Genomic DNA, 19001 nt, shown 5'->3' with positions numbered 1-19001 from the left:
TGAAGATGTGTCCGTGTGGAAGATTGTGCAACATGTTTAACGCTAATCCTTGTAAGCGAGTTGCCAAATACTGTCCAGCCTCCGCATCACTCCAGTTATTGAGACGCATACAGACATCAAAGTGTCTTCTATATTCCGACCAGGGGATTTTCCAGCAAACTTGCCCGGAAGTATTTCCTTCTCCGATTCGGTGTAAAGACACGTCTATGTTCCTCAGGAATGGCATTTCCATAAAAGCCATGTCTAGTACGATTTCTGGATCCTGGACATCCATTTCCAAGCATCTTGGTTCCTGTTGGACACTCTGTCCCCGTTGGACACCTGGTCCCATTTGGACATTGTCCGGACACAGCCAGCGTAATTCCAGACACTCCGTCCAGTCCGTCAGGAACTTGACCTCTTGGATCCATTTTTTTAATATTTCAATTCATAGTGCCAAGCAAGAATTTTTTAAGTCACCAGTTAACCTCTTACAATGTTGTTTTTGTACAATTTAATTTAAGTGTACTTTTATTATTATTTGTACATATACTCTATTGAAAAGTTGCACTCATAAGTTTAGAAGTTCATGATACCGATCTTGTCTGGTTTGCACTAGTTTCCTAATTACTGTACGTTTACTACATCATAAAAAAATAACACTTTTTATTTCCTCTAAGTGATAAACATAATTTATCACCAAAACAAGAACACAACTCATCTTAGAATTGCAGTTAATCGCAATTAAAGATGCTTCTAAATCCCACCGCTGCCACCATTGTGACGGTTTCTGGCGTGTGAAATCAGGGAAGAAGAGGGGGGGGGGGTTGATTTGATAGAAATCCCACCGCTGCCACCATTGTGGCGGTTCTGGCGTGAAATCAGGGAAGAAGAGGGGGGGGGGTTAGAAAGAAAATCCCACCATTGTGACGGTTTGATAGAATCGGGGAATCAAGGGGGGTGGTTAATATGCTTCCACCAGTGTCCCAAAATCATCCCCATCGCTACATAAACTTTCTCCTACTACCATTATAGCGAATTCTATCAATATAGGGAATACAAGTAAAACAGGTCTGGAAAGAAGACTACATTCATAACCACTTTTATGTCAGTCCCTTATACCATGAATTACCATGACGGTTGCTGCCACCACCTAGTCTTAATCTGGAGCGCTAGGATCTCCAAAACAACACGGTTTGTGTGTTTACATTTACTCTGTAATCTGATACACTCTCACTTACATACACAGATTCCTAAGAAACGGACCATGCGTCCTTCTACTAGTATACGCTTAAAGTCATTGTGACGTATGGCAATTGCTTCCTTTTGGGACGCACTGTCTCGTCCTTTCCCAATCTGTCTCTCGTCACGTGCAAGACGCACTGTCTCACTCTGGGAAAATCCGGTATTGATTTGGCCATTTCCACTCAAAGTTAGCTTCTAGAGTCTCAAACCACTTCACAATATCTTCCATCCTTTTATAGGTGAGTGTTATTCTCACCCCTGATACCGTAATTAAGTATCATTAAGTAGGAACTAATCATGTTTTTGTCTCTCTAACAAGCCTCACAACACCATTTAGACCATAATCATGTCCCATACATTCGTTTCTGTGTATCAAGTCTTCCACTCAGTCACTCACTAAATAACAAAAATAGTATCTTATTCCCTTTCACACTTCCGAGCGATATATAAGGCACGATGACCTGAGTCCGTTTGTCTGAAATATACAGACGAAGTTTTGTGTTCCTGTTTAGTAATCATTCCTACAGTAAGTTCTAAATCTACTATAGATTTTGTACGGTATCATCAACAATGCATACTTAATTTACTAGGCAAACCAGACTAACAAGATTTGTAACTTGAAATCGATCTAAAATCGAATAATGAATTTATTATCCACTAAGCCATTTCTAGGCAACTGTTCAACAATATAAGAACTGTAAAACTCTCAACAAGTATAGAAATACTTCCATGAACTTACTAACTTACTGATTGCTACTACTAGATATACATTAATTAATTATTGTAATAAATGTTTAGACCTACTGCTTGTATTATTTATACAGTATTTCTTAGCTTTAATTTACAGGATGTCAACACTTAATTGACTAGTATAGACTGCATACGATTTAAATAATGTACATGTATAAACTTACTGAACTTATAGATAGAGGCTTTTCTAACAAACTTTACAAACCACCATGGCTATCAAACCAAAGTTAGCATTTCTTTCTAACTCCTATTACAAGTAACTCTATTCTGACCGACTACTAGTATTCTCGGTACTCCTACCCCTTGAAACAACTATCTACCTGCGCCCGACACCTTTGGCCAATGTGTCCCTATCGTCCCCATTCTACAAGAATGAAACATTTAAACCAATACACCCTTCCGACCAGGATTTCAAAAGTCTTTCCACTCCTTTATTAAGTAACAAGCTAACACACTCTGTCGGTTAAACATTGTACCTATATAAATCCATCATCACCGTTATAAACTAGCCTCGAGTATTTATCTCCTAGTTATAACTTACTCCAGAATATACTTGTATAAGATTTGACTTTCTAAATTCAAAGATAACCGGCATTCCATTGAATTCGTCCCTTACTGTCTTAAGTTCGCACCTCTTAATTATGTAGTAAAGTAATAATTGCCTGATTTAGATAGGCTCGTAAATGCAGCTATTTAATTAATTAACTACGAGTGTACATATTCAACTGTCCACTATTCAATGTCATTCTATTAATATACATGTCATGCTATATACAATAATGAGTGCAATTCAAATGAGTAAGAAGGGGGGGGGGAAGAAAAGAGACACTGTGTCCATGTCCAAATCTAAGGACACTGTGTCCTCCAAGACAAGCCCATGCATTGTCTATACATATAACGTTCTGTGTCCATTCCAGGTTGAAGGACACACTGTCCCTTCCAAGACAGGACGAAGAAGGAGAAAGGGGGGGGGGGGGGGAGTTACACTCATGCCTGTAATAAACTGTTATATATGCATTAAATAAATGTAGATAATAAACTATAGATATACGACAAAGTTGTTTCTCCAACTCTCTCGATCCTTTATACACTTTCTATACAATATCTATATACAATATCAAGTTCATTAAAACATCATTATACGATCTACGGAGTATCACGCCCTCTAGACGAATACATTTGTTATAAGTTAAGCGTTATACAATATTAAATATATGAATTAAACTACGGAGGCACTGGTGACTTTCGGCCTTAATTAGGTCACAGAGGACCGAAGCCTTCCTTTCCAAATATTCATAGTCTAGGAGAAAATCAAGACAACAATACAATGTAATATTTCTTATCAAACATAGTTAAACTGGCCATAGAAATTAAACTAGAAATGGCTAGACTTGAGATATGACCGCATTTGGGACAGATTGTCAGTCTGCCCAACGACCTGAATCACACTCAATTTTATGTGTCCAAATTAATCAATTAGGACACCAAAGAGCAAAATCTCTCTCTTCCAAAATAGGTTGACCAATTCTAGATTTATTCCTTAACAAAAATGGCAATATTATCTTCACAAAGAAGAAGATAATCACACAAAATAGACATTTCACATAAGAAAAACATCTTTCATGTATTTGTATAATGATAATGAGGCAATATCGTGAAATAGGCCCGCAACTTACCCGTCTTGTAATCGATTACAAATCATCTTAGACTTCTAACTTCAGTCTTCAGCCAACATTTTCATGACGGACAGCAATAAAAGGGAGATAAAAGGGGGTTGAAAGGGACTTATTTTTTTAATAAAAATTAGGAGGAGGGGGGGGGGGGGGGGGGGGGGGGGGGGCCCCCCCAAAAAAAAATTATAAAAGGAAAAATAGTTAACTAAAAGATAAATTTAAAGAGAGGGGGGGGGGGGGGGGGGGCCCCCCCAAAAAAAAAAAAAAAAATTCAAAGAGAGGGGCCATAATATTAAACAAAAGGCAAAATATTAAAAAAGGAAAAATATTAAAAAAGGAAAAATATTAAAAAAGGAAAACTATTTAAGAAGGTAAAATATTAAAAAAGAAAAAATATTAAAATAGGGTCTAAAAGATAAATTTAATCATTTAAATGTAACCCTTTTTAATCATTTGCTTGCTCTATTTATTAAACCTCAAAAACACCCCTTAATTATACTTCGGTGAAAGAAGCCCCACTACCGTGCTGTCCGTCTTGAAAATGCATAGGATGGGGCTATACTCGTGATACAGGCCCCGCTGCTGTGTTGAATTGTGCGCGATGCCGTAGCGCGGGGCCTATATAACGAGTATATAAGTATAGTCGTTATACAGGCCCCGCTGCTGTGTTGAAGTGCGCGCGATGCCGTTGCGCGGGGCTTAGATCACGAGTATATATAGTGAGTTGGCTGAAGTTAGAAGCCTAGTTTAAAATTATAATCGATTCAAAACAGTTGCGGGGCCTATATCACGAGTATGCCCTCGCATCAAGCAAAGAGGAGATCCCCTACTTCGCTGCTATTTTTGGCTTAAAATTGCTTTTTATGACGTCAAATGATTAAAAATCATCAAGTTTTGGTATGTTTATATTTGCATATATTAGCATAATTAATATTATTGATATTAAATCCATAATAAACTGAGATTTTCAGCTGGGGCACTAAAGTCCGGGTTTTTGTTTCTCCTTTCTTCTCAACAGTAATTTTCCTGTAGTCCTCCTATGAAAAAATGAATAAATAAAATGATATGCATTACAAATTTGTAAGCATACTATGTTAGGGAGGCCAATGCCCGGGCGTAAGGCTTCTACGCCTACGATTTGTGCGCTCGTCGTCCAAGTCAGAAAATTACCAGAAGAAAAAAAAAGGGAAAAAAAAAGAAAACAAATATCTATGGAATCAAATGTATAACAAATACACAATTACACGCTCCACAACATACCTATAATCACGGATCTGTAACAGTCTTTCACCCTTTGTTGACGATCTTGCAGATTTTGACGTTTTTAGATCCAATAATTCTGTTAGCAGACGAAAATAACGCACGGACAAGAGAAACTAGAAGGGTCCTAGAGGGCGATGAGGTTAGCTCACTAAAATCCTTCTCAATGACTGAAGGTAGAGCCTAAAAATATGGAATCAATTTAATATCAAAGAACTTTTGATAGAGATTAACATATTAGTTGTGTTCAAATGTCACTTTTAACAACTAGAAAATATAACGAAAAACGATTATATCTTTTTAATTGCAAATTTTTACAAACTACACAACCGAAGGTAGATAGAGTACGATGTTTTTGTCAATCTTGCGTTGGTTTGAGCCCCATAGCTAGAGCCATCTCAAATTGGGGACGAAAACTGTGCACAAAGACATGATTGTTCGAGCCCCAACTAGAGATTATACATGAATATGTATGAGCGCCGAAGTTGCGACTTGCCATTGCGACATCAAAATATGAATAATGTATGAGCTGCAAAAGAAAGCGCGCGCCAAACGTACCAACGTAGTCTCACACCGAGTCCCTTATTGTGACAGCACTAAACACGGTGTCGAGCTCGTTTTCGGAGTGCAGTGAATCATGTACGAGTTCTGTATGAGTAGTGTTTATAAAAGATATTTGAGTAAAAATGACTGGATAACAGTCTATACTCCAATTGTGGAAAAAGGAGGGAAAACGTGTCATACATTGAAGCTGTGTAATTGGCCTGTCTAATTCACTGGACGGATTAGCGTGTAGGAAGAATCCGAAGCCAGCGCGCGGTAGAGCTAGAAAGAGAGAGAGAGAGAGAGAGTAGCATACGCGTACACGTAGAAGGAATCCGAAGCCACAGTGCATTGATCAGCGGTAGAGCTAGAGAGAGGGAGAGAGAGAGAGGGTTTGTGCGCTGCCTTAATTAGCTTTGCACGAGCAAGTACAAATTAAAGAGAAATCTAGCATAGGATGTTGTTCTAGTCGATTGTACAGTAGACTGAAATCATTAGGAAAACAAGTTGAATAAGGTTAAATCTCGGATTCAAATACTAGTACATGATTCCTTAACCTATATAATGGGATAGGTGGTAGTACCAAAACAGGTAAAAAGGAAGAATGTGTTAAGTCGAGGCTCACTGATTATATACTCACCTAAATATGGTAAAAGGTTACTGGCGCAATCCAAAATGGACATGCGGACGGTCTCATGTAACAGCAACTTTGTATGAATTCTATCTCATCAATAAAAAATAAACAATAAATATTCCAAAATTCGGAAGGACAAGTGTAAGTTAAAAAATTATTAGAAGTACAAAACGATTGAAGCATTGAAAGTTGGTAATCCTTCCCATAAATAAGGGCCACTCCGATTGGACGCGGTTCGATTGCTCTTCTTAGGGGATCCATGATTGTGTGAGGATTATAATACACAATCGATCTTTAATTAATTTGACACAACAATTACACATGGTTTGTAACTTGTGTTACCCCATTGCAACATTGATATTGTTACCATTCTACTGAATGGGGTAGGGGGTGGTATTTACCAAGGAGGGACTCAGTGTTGCCTTGTCATAAATACAAAAATCATAATAAAAATATTTTTGCCTCCTCGGCGTACCCTGTTCATACCGTATTAAAAACTGTTACTATAAGTTATTATGAGTTAGGCTAGTAATTAGTTTTTAAATCCGTCCGACCAGGAGCAGACCTAACCCTGCGTATTAGTCTGCTTCAGAAACGGATTTTAAATTTCAACAACAATTTCGCATCCTGGTCGCTGATGAAGAATGCAAAATACTAACCTCTCACAAGCAATAATACATAACTATACAACAATATTTGCTTTCGAAAAAGACATGACTTTTCGCCCCAAATAGGCCTATATTACAAAACCCCATAGAGGGAAAGGGAGATGGAAAGAAAGAGGGGATAGGAGAGAAACAAACCACATCCTAATAATGGAGCAATACAGGGGGTGGGGGGGGGGGGGTGGTTATTAAACATTGAAAGCATTGGCGGATCCAGGGGAGGCATATTTTCTGGCTATGCCCCGCTTTTGGACGAAACATGCTCATAGAAGCATGCGTTAAGCATTGTTTGGGCCGCCTTAAGTGCCACCTTCCCCCCCCCCCCCCCCTGATACAAAGAATGAAAAATATATATTCTTGGTTGAGCGCACATTGGGAACTGCCCCCCAATGGCCCTGCCCAAGCTCTCTTTTCGCCCCGTGGGGCCGGGCGAGAAGTTAATTCCCGTCAAAAGGTAAAGGAAAAATACAAAGAAAATAAATAAAAATAGCTGTCTTGGGCCAGACACACCAATTCTGTTTTGTTAACAGTCAAAAAGTTGTGATAGATCTGTTAACTTGGAGTATTTGAATTTCATGCAGTTTGAATTAATTCAATTATTTAAGGCTTCACACAGCAATAATCATTTGTATCTCCATTTTTAAAAGGGTTATTAAAATATCAACAATATCAATTAAATGGCATCAGATGTGACATTACAAAACAATTGTTCATAAGAGAAAAAACGACACGTCCTAATGATGAAGCAGGGCGTAGCTACGGGGTGGGGGCACATGCCCCCCCCCCAATTATTGAGTGGCGAATAAAGGACAAAAGAAAAAAAAAGCAATAAAGAGAGAGAGAAAGAGAATGATATAGAAATCGAAATGCATGTCAGAAATGAAACATTCAAAGCATTGTCGGATCCAGGAGGGGAGGGGGGGGGGGGGATCCGACCCGTGCTCCGTTTTTGGAAGAAAGGTGCTCATAGAAGCATGCGTTAAGCTTTGTTTGTGGCCGCATTTAGTGGCACCCCCCCCCCCCCCCCCGATACAAAGAATGATAAATATCTTGGTTGAGCGCACATTGGGAACTGCCCCCAATGGCCCTGCCCAAGCTCTCTTTTCGCCCCGTGGGGCCGGGCGAGAAGTTAGTTCCCGTCAAAGGCATATGAAAATGTCAAAGAAAATAAATGAAAATGGCTGTCTTGGGCCAGACACACCAATTCTGTTTTGTTAACAGTCAAAACGCTGTGATCCATTAATTTGGATAATTTGAATTCCATGCAGTTTGAATTAATTCGCTTCGTTCGGGGCTCCACACAGCGATAATAAGTTATCCCCATTTTTGAACGGTTGTTCAAATCTCAATATTATGGTTGATTATAAATAGCACCCGATTTTACATTGCAAAAACAACCGTAAGATTTTTAAGAGAAAACACGACATATACTTCTTCAAAAATTTGCAAATATTTGAAGAAAAAAATAAATTTACCTCTTAAGCGGGAGGGGGGGGGGGGGTGTAGAACTGTATATACATGACCATTTAAAGAAATTGGCCGCAAGGTTAGAAGTATAATAAAATATGTTTTTTATAAATAATTTTTTTGTGAAGAGCTTGATTAAAAAAAGGAGCTTAATCCGTTGTTATCAAAATAGAGTTGTTTGTCTCAAAATACTCATTTCCTACATGGGAATAAAATGAACTATATCACATTGTTAAATTTCATCTTGAAATATGTTATGTTTTAAAGCTACAAATTATGTTTAATTCCAAAAGGAGCTAAATCCATCAGAAAAAAAAATTAAGAATTCAGCACAAAAAAATATATACTTGGTAGATTTGTTTAAACCGTATCATTGGTCAAGGGTTACACCAGTAACATAATTATATCCAAAGAGGAACATACATTACTATAGGGAAAGTGTTAAAATAACAAAAGGCGATTTACTCGGAAATACACAAATACACAAAGTGGATTTAGCTCCTCTTGGAATTAAACTCTTCATAATCAACGTCAGTAATGGTTTTGTACATTCCATTTATAAAAAAATACAAATTATCATACTGCACTCTCATACCTTTCACACCCTAACTAGAATTATGCACACGTAAATATGTGTATACTTTGTACAAGGGTTTCAGGAGAGCGTCATGCATGACAACATAATGAGCTGGATGTCCCTAGACCTCCCTCGCTGAACTTTGCATGAAGCATCCTTCTACCCTCTCATGTATACTACAAACATTGTGTAAAAGTAAATACAAAAAATGTATATATACCCAAAAAATGAAATGTATCCTAATTACATAACTTAATTTACCCAAACTACTACAAAATATGATAACTAACAACCAAGCTATGCACGAGCGACGGCATTAAATAATAAGATAAATAAATAATGTAAATACTTTTAAAAATGTATCTTAATTACACTTATATTTAGCGCACGCTGTCCTACTTTTAGATCTACTTCGGTCTAACAAATCTAAGGTCATTGTTATTATAATCCTCTAGAATTGCCCCCTGCCACGTAAGATCTACGTCTTCGCGATCGTCGTCGGTTTCATCATTTACCGATTCATACTCGACGAGACATTCATTATCCCCGGTTTTACAAGAAATGTATCCTTTATACCATACATGTTCATCCCCCACCTCAAATTGATGCATTACATGCATGCCTACAACATCGGCTATGTCTAATACTACGACCTTTATCTCCCCTTTCTCTAAATCTTCTAGAATGTCGCGTTTAGTGAAGGTGTATATTATTTCCGGATTGATATCATAGCTAAGCATAAGGCCTCTCTTGTGTTTGCCGACTACAATAGCTCGGTACCACCCATCGGCCTCCTCCGTATTATCCTCGTTAGAAGTTAGGTGTTCAACTATCTTTCCTACTAAGTTATCATACTGCACTCTCACACCTTTCACTCCCTTGCTACTAGTACTTGCCCGCTCCCTTTCTTTAGTCATTTTTTCGCGCGTTTTATTATGGAATGCCAGCACCTTCTCGGAAGAGGCACACTCGTTATTATAATTCGTCTCGTCCCTATCTTCTACGTTATCTTCCCTCTCCGCTGCTGCTCTAATGATAGAAATGAGAGATTGTCTTAGCTCTAACAGGCTTTTCATCTTGCCTTTTACACTGATGTTTAGATTACCTTCTACGTTTTTCTCCCCCAAAACATGTTTCCTAGCCTGCAGCTGGGCCTTCAGCATTCCGATGCTTTCTTTTTCATTAACTCCCTGTAATTTAGATGCCACCTCCGATTCGGTAAGCCAAATTCCCCCGCATTTACTCTTTACGCTAGCATACACCTTTTGAGTCCGAACATTTTTTTTCTCTTCCTTCTCTAATGCAATTTGCTTCTTATCTTTGCGTTTCGCTTCCCTATTATCCCAAAGGGTTTTCCTTCTACGCGCGTATTCTTCCCTTGTGGATGCGACTTTCTTTCGGGAGTACTCTATGTACTCTTCTTGTTTCCTTTCTGTCAGACCTTTTCTCCATTCGCTAGTTCTATTTCGAACATTCATCATAATGCCTTCGTATACTAGTGTACTCGCTGATGGTTTTAAGCGCATAAGCCTATCTAGCATCCCAAAGTCCCTCTCTACACCTACATTATGCCTAGGCACACTTACTGTCTCTTCCATCTTCTTCTCACCCATTCCCACATGCGTACCGGACGGTAAATGGTCTGATAGCATCTTCTCGGTAACTTGGCAGAAAGTCGTGAAAAGTAATTCTAGAATTTGCCTAGTCATAGCGTCTAGCTCCGCGTCGGGACTAACCAACGAGTGATAAATCTTATCTGTGTGGACTTTAATGTCATTGAACAGGAGATCGTTGCCCACCATAAACTGACTACTGTCTTTAGACCATCTAGAGAAGCACTCTTGCATGACTAGGTAGCGGTCATTCATTTCTACTATGTGCCCCTTTTCATTCATTAAGCGCCACAAAGGACCTGTCACTATCTTATCGATCAAGCCTAACGCACGCGTGCCTGCGATATATTGATTGACACCTAGATCAGCGTGAACGGCCTTCAGAAGGAGGTTATCATCTTTGTATTTTTCAAAGAATTCTCTTAACTCCTCCTTCAGGTGGGCAACACCAGCACCATTGTGAAACACAATATTAAACCTATTGCCTATAAAGGGAGCGAGGGGTACGGCCAAAATCCCCTTGGATTTGAGAAATGTCCTAAATTGGAGAGGTTTTCCCGACTTCTCACACGCGCGTTCCTGAACAGACTTAAATACAGTACGAACGAGCCGTTCAGTACCGCTTTCACTACCTTTAGCGTACACCCCACTTAAAGCCGCGGCACCTACCTTATCATCCCCAAAAATCATGTATTCCCAGGCACCTAGTGTCTTTGACGAATAATCTGCTAATCCTACCAAAAAATGAAGCCCGCAGAAGAAATTATGCATGGTCCCGACCTGATCCTGTTCGACCTGTGTCATACTAGACCACCCCCCAACTACACTAGGAAGGATACTTTGCCTATAGTCCCTAAGAAGTTCGTTAAACTTTTTCTGTACGATATGCCTATCGCTCATTGTATTCTTTATATTACTGAATACAGTTTTCATCGCATGACTTTGAGCTTCATCATCCTGCTTATGGACGACGTCTCGTACTATCTCCTTTAAGGTCTCTAGAGTTGTGGCTGCAGTGCCGTCATCGGTTTCGCGCATGCCTACCAGTAACCCTGAACTACCCTCTTCCGTGAAAACACCATACGAAGCATAGTGATGACCGAGTTTTGAGGTACCATCACTAGCCATGGTCATATCCTTGTTTTGTGATAGACTTTCGGCAACCTGAATTTGCGATAATGTCCTCGATTCTAGATACATGCCTTTAGCCGTGCTCTTTTTGGGCAGGTTTGTAACTTCAGTATTTGTTAAAGTTTCTAGCACGCATCTAACTACCTCTTCGCAATTCTCAGCACTAACACTATATTTATTGATCAAATCGTAATAGACAGTTCGTACGGGAGTGTCATATATGTTCTTTGTTTTGAAGCTCTTTTTTTTTGCCTGACTTTCCTCATAGCCTAAGTCTTCTAACCGTCTTTTGAACCCCCTTATGTCCTTACGCGCCTCTGCCAACTTTTTCCTATTAGCCTCACTTTCCTCGTAAACTTTCGCTCTCTGACGTGACCGACCCAACTCCCGAGTATATCTATTTTGCCTAGCCTTTCTATACGCACTAGACGCTACCAAATTCTTAGTTTTAAGCCGTCGCTCGTACATAACTCTGTCTTGCCTGCGTTGCGCGTCGAGTTGGGCAATTTCTATCTTCATATCACCTATTTCTTTTTTTGCAGCCTCTAACTCTTCTCTACATTGATGCAATTCTTCTAACACTTCCGGCATAGACGTACTAGTACTAGGCGCTGCTTGGACCGTAACCGCTTTAGCAGTTTCCCTACCCTTGGCCTTGTCCTGCATAACAGTAATAACTTCTCTTAAATCATCCCCCCGCTTCTCTAAACCTTTCCTCTTTTTCTGCTCTCTTTTCAGACGTTTTTGTACTGAACGCCTCTTAGCAATTTGAGAACTTAATTCTACTGTTTGGTCACTTAATTCGTCCATTTTCTTATCTCTGTCGAGACGAACCGTATCTAGATCCTCCTGTAATCTAAGGCTACCTGCACGCACCTGTTCAAGCTCCCTTTGCATTAATCCTACGCCTAAGACTGGGGCTGCATCTTCATCCCTCCCCTCATGACCCTCTGCTAACTGCCTTTGATCACGACTAACATGCAATTCTTCTAACTCTTCCGGTATAGACGTACTGGTACTAGGCGCTGCTTGGACCGTAACCGCTTTAGCAGTTTCCCCACCCTTGTCCTCCATAACAGTAATAACTGCTCTTAAATCATCCCCCCGCTTCTCTAAATCTTTCCTCTTTTTCTCCGCTCTTTTCAGACGTGTTCGTAATGAACGCGTCTTAGCAATTTGAGAACTTAATTTTACTTTTTGGTCACTTAATTCTTCCCTTTTCTTATCTCTGTCGAGACGAATCGTATCTAGATCCTCCTGTAATCTAAGCCTACCTGCACGCATCAGTTTCTGTTCAAGCTCCCTTTGCATTAATCCTACGCCTAAGACTGGGGCTGCATCTTCATCCCTCCCCTCATGACCCTCTGCTAACTGCCTTTGATCACGACTAACATGCAAGACGAATGCTTTTCTAGCAATTGTCTCGAGATTCGCAGCGCTTGACCTACCAGTTTTACTTTGCTCAACCCGAATTTTATCAACAATCCTTGTTACCCTCATCATAATTATATACACATTCAAGTATGTCAATATATAACATAGTATGTTATATATTGACATACTTGAATGTGTATATAACTAAATTAAACACCTTCCTCAGATAAGTGGTATTACAATCGCTAAAAGGTGCCATTTTGATGATCGCCGCATTGTACATGTATTAGACATAGATACCAAAACAGGTAATTAAATTTGATGTGTCGTAGAACTGTTTACTAAATTATCCAAACTTTTGTCTCCTCTATGATGGTAGTTTGTCCCATTTCTAGAGTAGTCAGTCATAATGTGATTTGTAGCAATAGGTAAGTGACAAGCAAGCTAGCATTCATTCATTATTCTTTGTATTCATTCATTCATTCATTCATTCATCATTAATTAATTAATTCATTTATTTATTCTTTTAATCATTTATTCATTCTTTGTATTCATTAATTTATTAATTCCTTACAGCATACTTCCAAGGAGTATGGGACAGATAGCCTTGGTGGGTTGTGTCATGTAGATGGTTCCATCTTAACCAACTATGTCACTCGACCACTCACTCACTCGCTCACTTACCCACCCACTCACTCACTTACCCACCCACCCAATCACTCACTCATTCATCACAGCATACTTACACGGAGTATAGGACAGATAGCCTCGGTGGGTTGTGTCATGTAGATGGGTCCATCATACCCGCATCATACAGCGTAGGTCAAAGGTCAAGGGTCACAGAGGTCAACTCATGAAATTCCAGGTATTCGGCTCGTTGTCGCGATATCTCAAGAACCACTTGAGATATCAACTTCAAACTTGAGATTAGTATGGTTCACCATGAAAAGAAAATCTGATTAGATTTTGGAGTATGTAGGTCAAGGGTCAAAGGTCACAGAGGTCAACTCTTGAAATTCCATGTATTCAGCTCGTTATCGCGATATCTCAAGAACCACTTGAGATATTAACTTCAAACTGGAGGATAGTATGTATCACCATAGAAAGATAATCTGATTGGATTTTGGAGAATGTGGGTCAAGGGTCACAGAGGTCAACTTATGAAATTCCAGGTATTGGCCTCATTATGGCGATATCTCAAGAACCCCTTGAGATATGAACTTCAAACTTTAACTGAATAGATTTTTGGTGTAATCCCAATAAACAAAACACTAAAAAGTAACCTCTTTTGGGAGTGTATTTTAAGTGATTTTAAAGTATGGTGCATTTTGAACTAGATTTAAACGTTATCGACACGTGCCTTCATTTAAACAAAAAAGGTACTCCTGTTCACGTTTTTATTTAACCTAAAAACCACCAATTTATCACGCGACTGGAGTAACGTGATCCCACTTACCTCTGTAAATCAAGTGTTTATGACCAAATAACTACATGTACTTGACCAAGCAACAAGTTTTTTGTCCGTTAACCGATGGTGGTGATAAATACGTAATTATTTGGTCTTGTAAGCACCTTTATCGATTGGTTTCACAGGTTATCCAAGGTGGATGGTAATAATCACGTTACTTACACCGGCTAATCGTCTTATTGTTCTGTCCGTGAATCTCTTGTTATATTAAATAAGTCATTCTGAGGTGTCTTACACACCTCTTTAAATGGTTTCAAAGTTACCATAACTTTCTTGGTTATGATCACGTGGCTCAAGCTGATAACTAATCTAAGCAGTGAATCCGTGATATTTAGGTGTGAAAAATTAGTAATTATTAGGTGTCTTAATTAAAACACCTTTTTAAATGGTTTCAAAGTTACCATAACTTTCTTGGTGATGATCACGTAGCTAAAACTGATTACTAATCTAAGCTGTGAATCCGTGATATTTAGGTGTGAAAAATTAGTAATTATTAGGTGTCTTAAAACACCTATTTAAATGGTAGTCAAAGTTGCCAGCAGTTTCGCGGTGATGATCTCGTGACTCAAACGGATTATTAATCTAAACTGGGCATCGGTGAATTTTAGGTGTGAAAAATTAGTCATTATTAGGTGTCTTGATGGTTTCACAGTTACCATTTAAGTTCTGTGGTGATAATCCCGTGACTGTTGGCATATTTCTATTTTCACCAGTTGATAACTGACTGTTGGCATCTTTTCATTGCACCAGCTGATAACTGGTCTGTGTGCATATTTCCAGTTGCACCAGTTGATGACTGACTGTTGGCATATTTCCAGTTGAACCAGCTGACACCAATTAATTTGCATATTGAATATGGGGTGCGTGCAGATCTATGTTTTCTAAACAATTTATCTGAATTTACAGCATATTTCTTAATTACTGATGATTTAGTTATATGCAATTCATTTCGAAAATACTACAAATATAAATTACCAGTTATTAGCACATTTCGCTACTTCGTATAAATTCCATTTAATTAAACATGTATAAGGGAAACATGTCTGTTTGTCTGTCTGTCTGTCTCTGATACAGAGGATACAATTAGAAGAGCCGTCTAAGGTCATGCAGCAGCTAGGTCTGGTAGAACATGATATCAGATTCACATCCACTGTGTGTACATCTGCATCATTCTGATTCATTCATGATAACCTTTATCCATGTCTGTTTGTTTGTCTGTCTGTCTCTGATGCAGAGAATCCAATTAGAAGAGCCGTCTAAGGTCATGCAGCAGCTAGGTCTGGTAAAGCATGATATCAGATTCACATCCACTGTGTCTACATCAGCATCATTCTGATTCATTCATGATAACCTTTACCCATCTCTGTCTGTCTGTCTGTGATTCAGAGGATACAATTAGAAGAGCTGTCTAAGGTCATGCAGCAGCTAGGTCTGGTAGAGCACGATATCAGATTCACATCCACTGTCTCTACATCGGCATCATCCATGGAGGCTCTCACCAAGAAACTCAAAAGGTTAGTAGCAAAACTTTTCTATCCTTTAATGATGATTATATACAAGAACCATAACCCATGATTTAAAAAATAATAATAAAAAAAGAAAAGAAATATAAACCTTGTAAAATCATGTAGGTGGGCATCCAGTATGCAATGGCTTTGTTAGCCCTGACATGACCTTACAAATAGATTTGTTGGTAGATTTTATGGAATTTCCAGTAAGACGACCTGCTGAAAACGGTATCTATGAGTACTGCATGTATTTCAGAAGCCAGTCAAGCAACATACTCCCAACAACAAGACCCTTTGGTACCGTGGTCTTGCCCTCACTGCCTAATTAAAGCAAACTCATGGCTCTATAGCCACCTCTCAATTAACCCACTAACCTGATATATGATGAAGCTGTTATCTTCTTTCAAGACAAATATTTTTGAGAGGCCTATAGAAGAGTAATAGCAGTAAATATAAAATCCTGATAACCAATGTTTAATGTCTCAGAAACTCTTTGTTTCTTTATAATTATGTTGTTCCTTGATCTCTGGACACATCGTGCAGGAGATTCCCTCAAGAATCTGTTCAGCTCATGCCAGATGCCTCCATCATGATGGGGGCTATACTTCTCAAGGTGAGATGGTGGTTAGGATGATGATGATTGATGAGGATGATGATGATGATGATTGATGAGGATGATGATGATGGGCATGATTACGATGATGAAAATGATGGTGGTGGACATGATTACATTGAGGGTGATGGTGGTTATGACGATGATGATGATTACAACGATGATGATGATTACAACGATGTCGGTGTCGATAATAGTGATGATGATTGTGAATATGATAATGAGGACCATCGTGTGATGATGAGGAAGAGGATGAAAGAAGAAGGTGTGGTGGTGATGATAGTGGTGATGGTGATGTTGATAATGGTGATGATGATAAAGAGGACAAAATTTTGATGATGATGGTGATGGAGTACAAGAAGGTAAAAGATGAAAAGTTTATGATGGAAACATAATAATTTAAAGGATACTTGCAATAAATCATATTTCCCTTTTTGTTTCTCTATCCTTCAGATGTCTGCAGAATCCGATGACAATCTAGATCTTCTCGTCTCATGGCCCTACCAGGTAGGTTTTAATTTATTCATTTATTCTAATCCAATGCTGGAAAGGGCTGCATAATAATTACACTTGCATCAATGTTGATGTGTCCGTTTAGTTGTATACAGGCCTGATAATTACATGATTGAAATCGGTTTTCTGATTATTTTATTTATTTTATTTATTTTTACAGATTTTTTTCCAGATTATTTTTTGAATTCCCGATTTTAACCCTATTTTCAAGATTTTTCCCAATTGTTTCCCCAATTTTCTTACCCAAAAGGCGGGGAATGTTGTTAGATGCCATTTTTTTTCCTGAATCCTTTTTTTTCTCAAGGGGGAATCTGGTTGAGGACAAAAACAAATGCTAACTATCACCCCTGTGTATAGTGGCTCATTTACTAGACTCTCAATCCAATGGCTGAGGGTTCGCAACCCAAGCCGGCACTAACGTCTTTTCGCCAGACATTAATTAATCCACATTTGCTACTCTCTACCAAGGTGTAATTGGGTACCTCGCCATCCTGGGGAAATGATAATTGCAGGGCCCTCTGAGAAAAGCACCATTGATGCTGATGAGGGGTTCACTGGTTATACAAAATTATTATTGTAATTACTATTATTGTTGTTGTTGTTGTAAATATTATTATTATAATGTTATTTACCTGTTGAGTCTTACTTATTCATCTACGTTAGCAAGTTTTATAAATGATTTCTGACATACTTGTATGAAGTAATCTGTCATAAGTCATGAACAAAAGTTAGGGAACTGTGAAGTACTTTATTTGAGTTATAGGTGACAGTTTGCCCAACTCCATCTACACTTGATGTGATACTCTAGGCCAGAAAGTTGCTGTCCTGATCGTTTGTACAGTCGAAACTGTCTATAGCGACCGCCCAAGGGAAACACAAAAAGAGGTCTTTGTAGACAGGTGGTCTTTGTAGACAGGTTCCTTTAGTACATGTTTCAATGAGAAACAATTTTCAAGGGAAACAAAACATGTGGTCTTTATAGACAGGTGGTCACTAAAGCAGGTTTGACTGTACTTATGAATAAAAAAAATTACTTAACTATGTAGTCCCACTCATTCATTTTTTGTAAACGTCTTTAGATGACTTGATCCATTCAGTTCTAATGCAATTCTCTTTTCTCTCTTTAAAAAAACTACATATACAGGAAGAGGAACTTGGCAGCTCTCTTCTGAGCATGCTACAATCGCCGAAGACCTCCCAGGCCGAATGATGACATCTGAAAAGATCACCAAATGGAATGAAGGATGGACAAACGGAAGAAATATTGGACAGAGGAAAGATCAGGCCTGATAATTACCCAATTTAAATCGGTTTCCAGATTTTGTTCCCAATTTTTTTTTCCTGATTTTTTTTTTTTCTTCTCGATTTCCCCCCTATTTTCCTGATTTTTCCCTTATTTCCCCCAGTTTTCCTAAATGTTTTAGTGCTTGACTGGAGGGTGGGAGGAGGGGCAATTTTACCCCACTCCCCCCCCCCCCCTCCCCCCTCCCCCCCCCCCCCCCCCCCCCCAAGGTCCACAGGATGTTGATCGGATAGGATTAATTTCTTATATATTTTTTAATTTTTATTGCTTATGTATTTCCCTGTTTTTATGATTTGTTATGTTTCAGAAAAACATATCTTGATAAATTCAAAGACATGCGAGATAAGAAAAATGCACAAAAGACCTGGGCTTGTCATTGAGCAATTTAGGAAAAACAGTATGCAGAATGTCAATTTTCGCTCAATTCCGGCCTGACATGTGACTATGAAATGTTGTGTGACCTCGTAACAGATTGTCTGATTTTTGCCAATTTGGGCTAAGAGATATTCACTCATTCTTTTTTCTGCCTCTTTTAGAGTAATTTTCTTTTTTTAAGATTACATTTTTCCTTGAAGATCCTTGTTTGGCTGGCATTATACCCCAGCCATAAAGCCTTCTTCAAGCAAGTGTGAGAAATGCATACTTCATTTTTTCATAAGCAGATGTCTATGTAACATTTTTAAAT

The 19001-nt window shown here is 38.7% G+C and overlaps 1 protein-coding gene across 1 annotated transcript; it reads left to right on the top strand.

Annotated features, from left to right (window-relative positions):
• Positions 1-885: 885 nt before the first annotated feature.
• LOC105443510 (integrator complex subunit 11-like) lies at positions 886-18483 on the top strand. The gene is made up of 5 exons (XM_030979713.1): positions 886-1463; positions 15766-15893; positions 16431-16500; positions 16954-17007; positions 18158-18483. The coding sequence occupies exons 2-5, from the start codon at positions 15796-15798 to the stop codon at positions 18221-18223; spliced, it is 288 nt and encodes a 95-aa protein (XP_030835573.1). The 5' UTR covers positions 886-1463; positions 15766-15795; the 3' UTR covers positions 18224-18483.
• Positions 18484-19001: the final 518 nt, after the last annotated feature.

Source organism: Strongylocentrotus purpuratus, unplaced genomic scaffold, assembly GCF_000002235.5.
Source record: "Strongylocentrotus purpuratus isolate Spur 01 unplaced genomic scaffold, Spur_5.0 spur5_scaffold_10, whole genome shotgun sequence".
In the NCBI taxonomy this organism is placed as follows: domain Eukaryota; kingdom Metazoa; phylum Echinodermata; class Echinoidea; order Camarodonta; family Strongylocentrotidae; genus Strongylocentrotus; species Strongylocentrotus purpuratus.
This window is presented reverse-complemented; position numbering and strand designations above follow the sequence as displayed.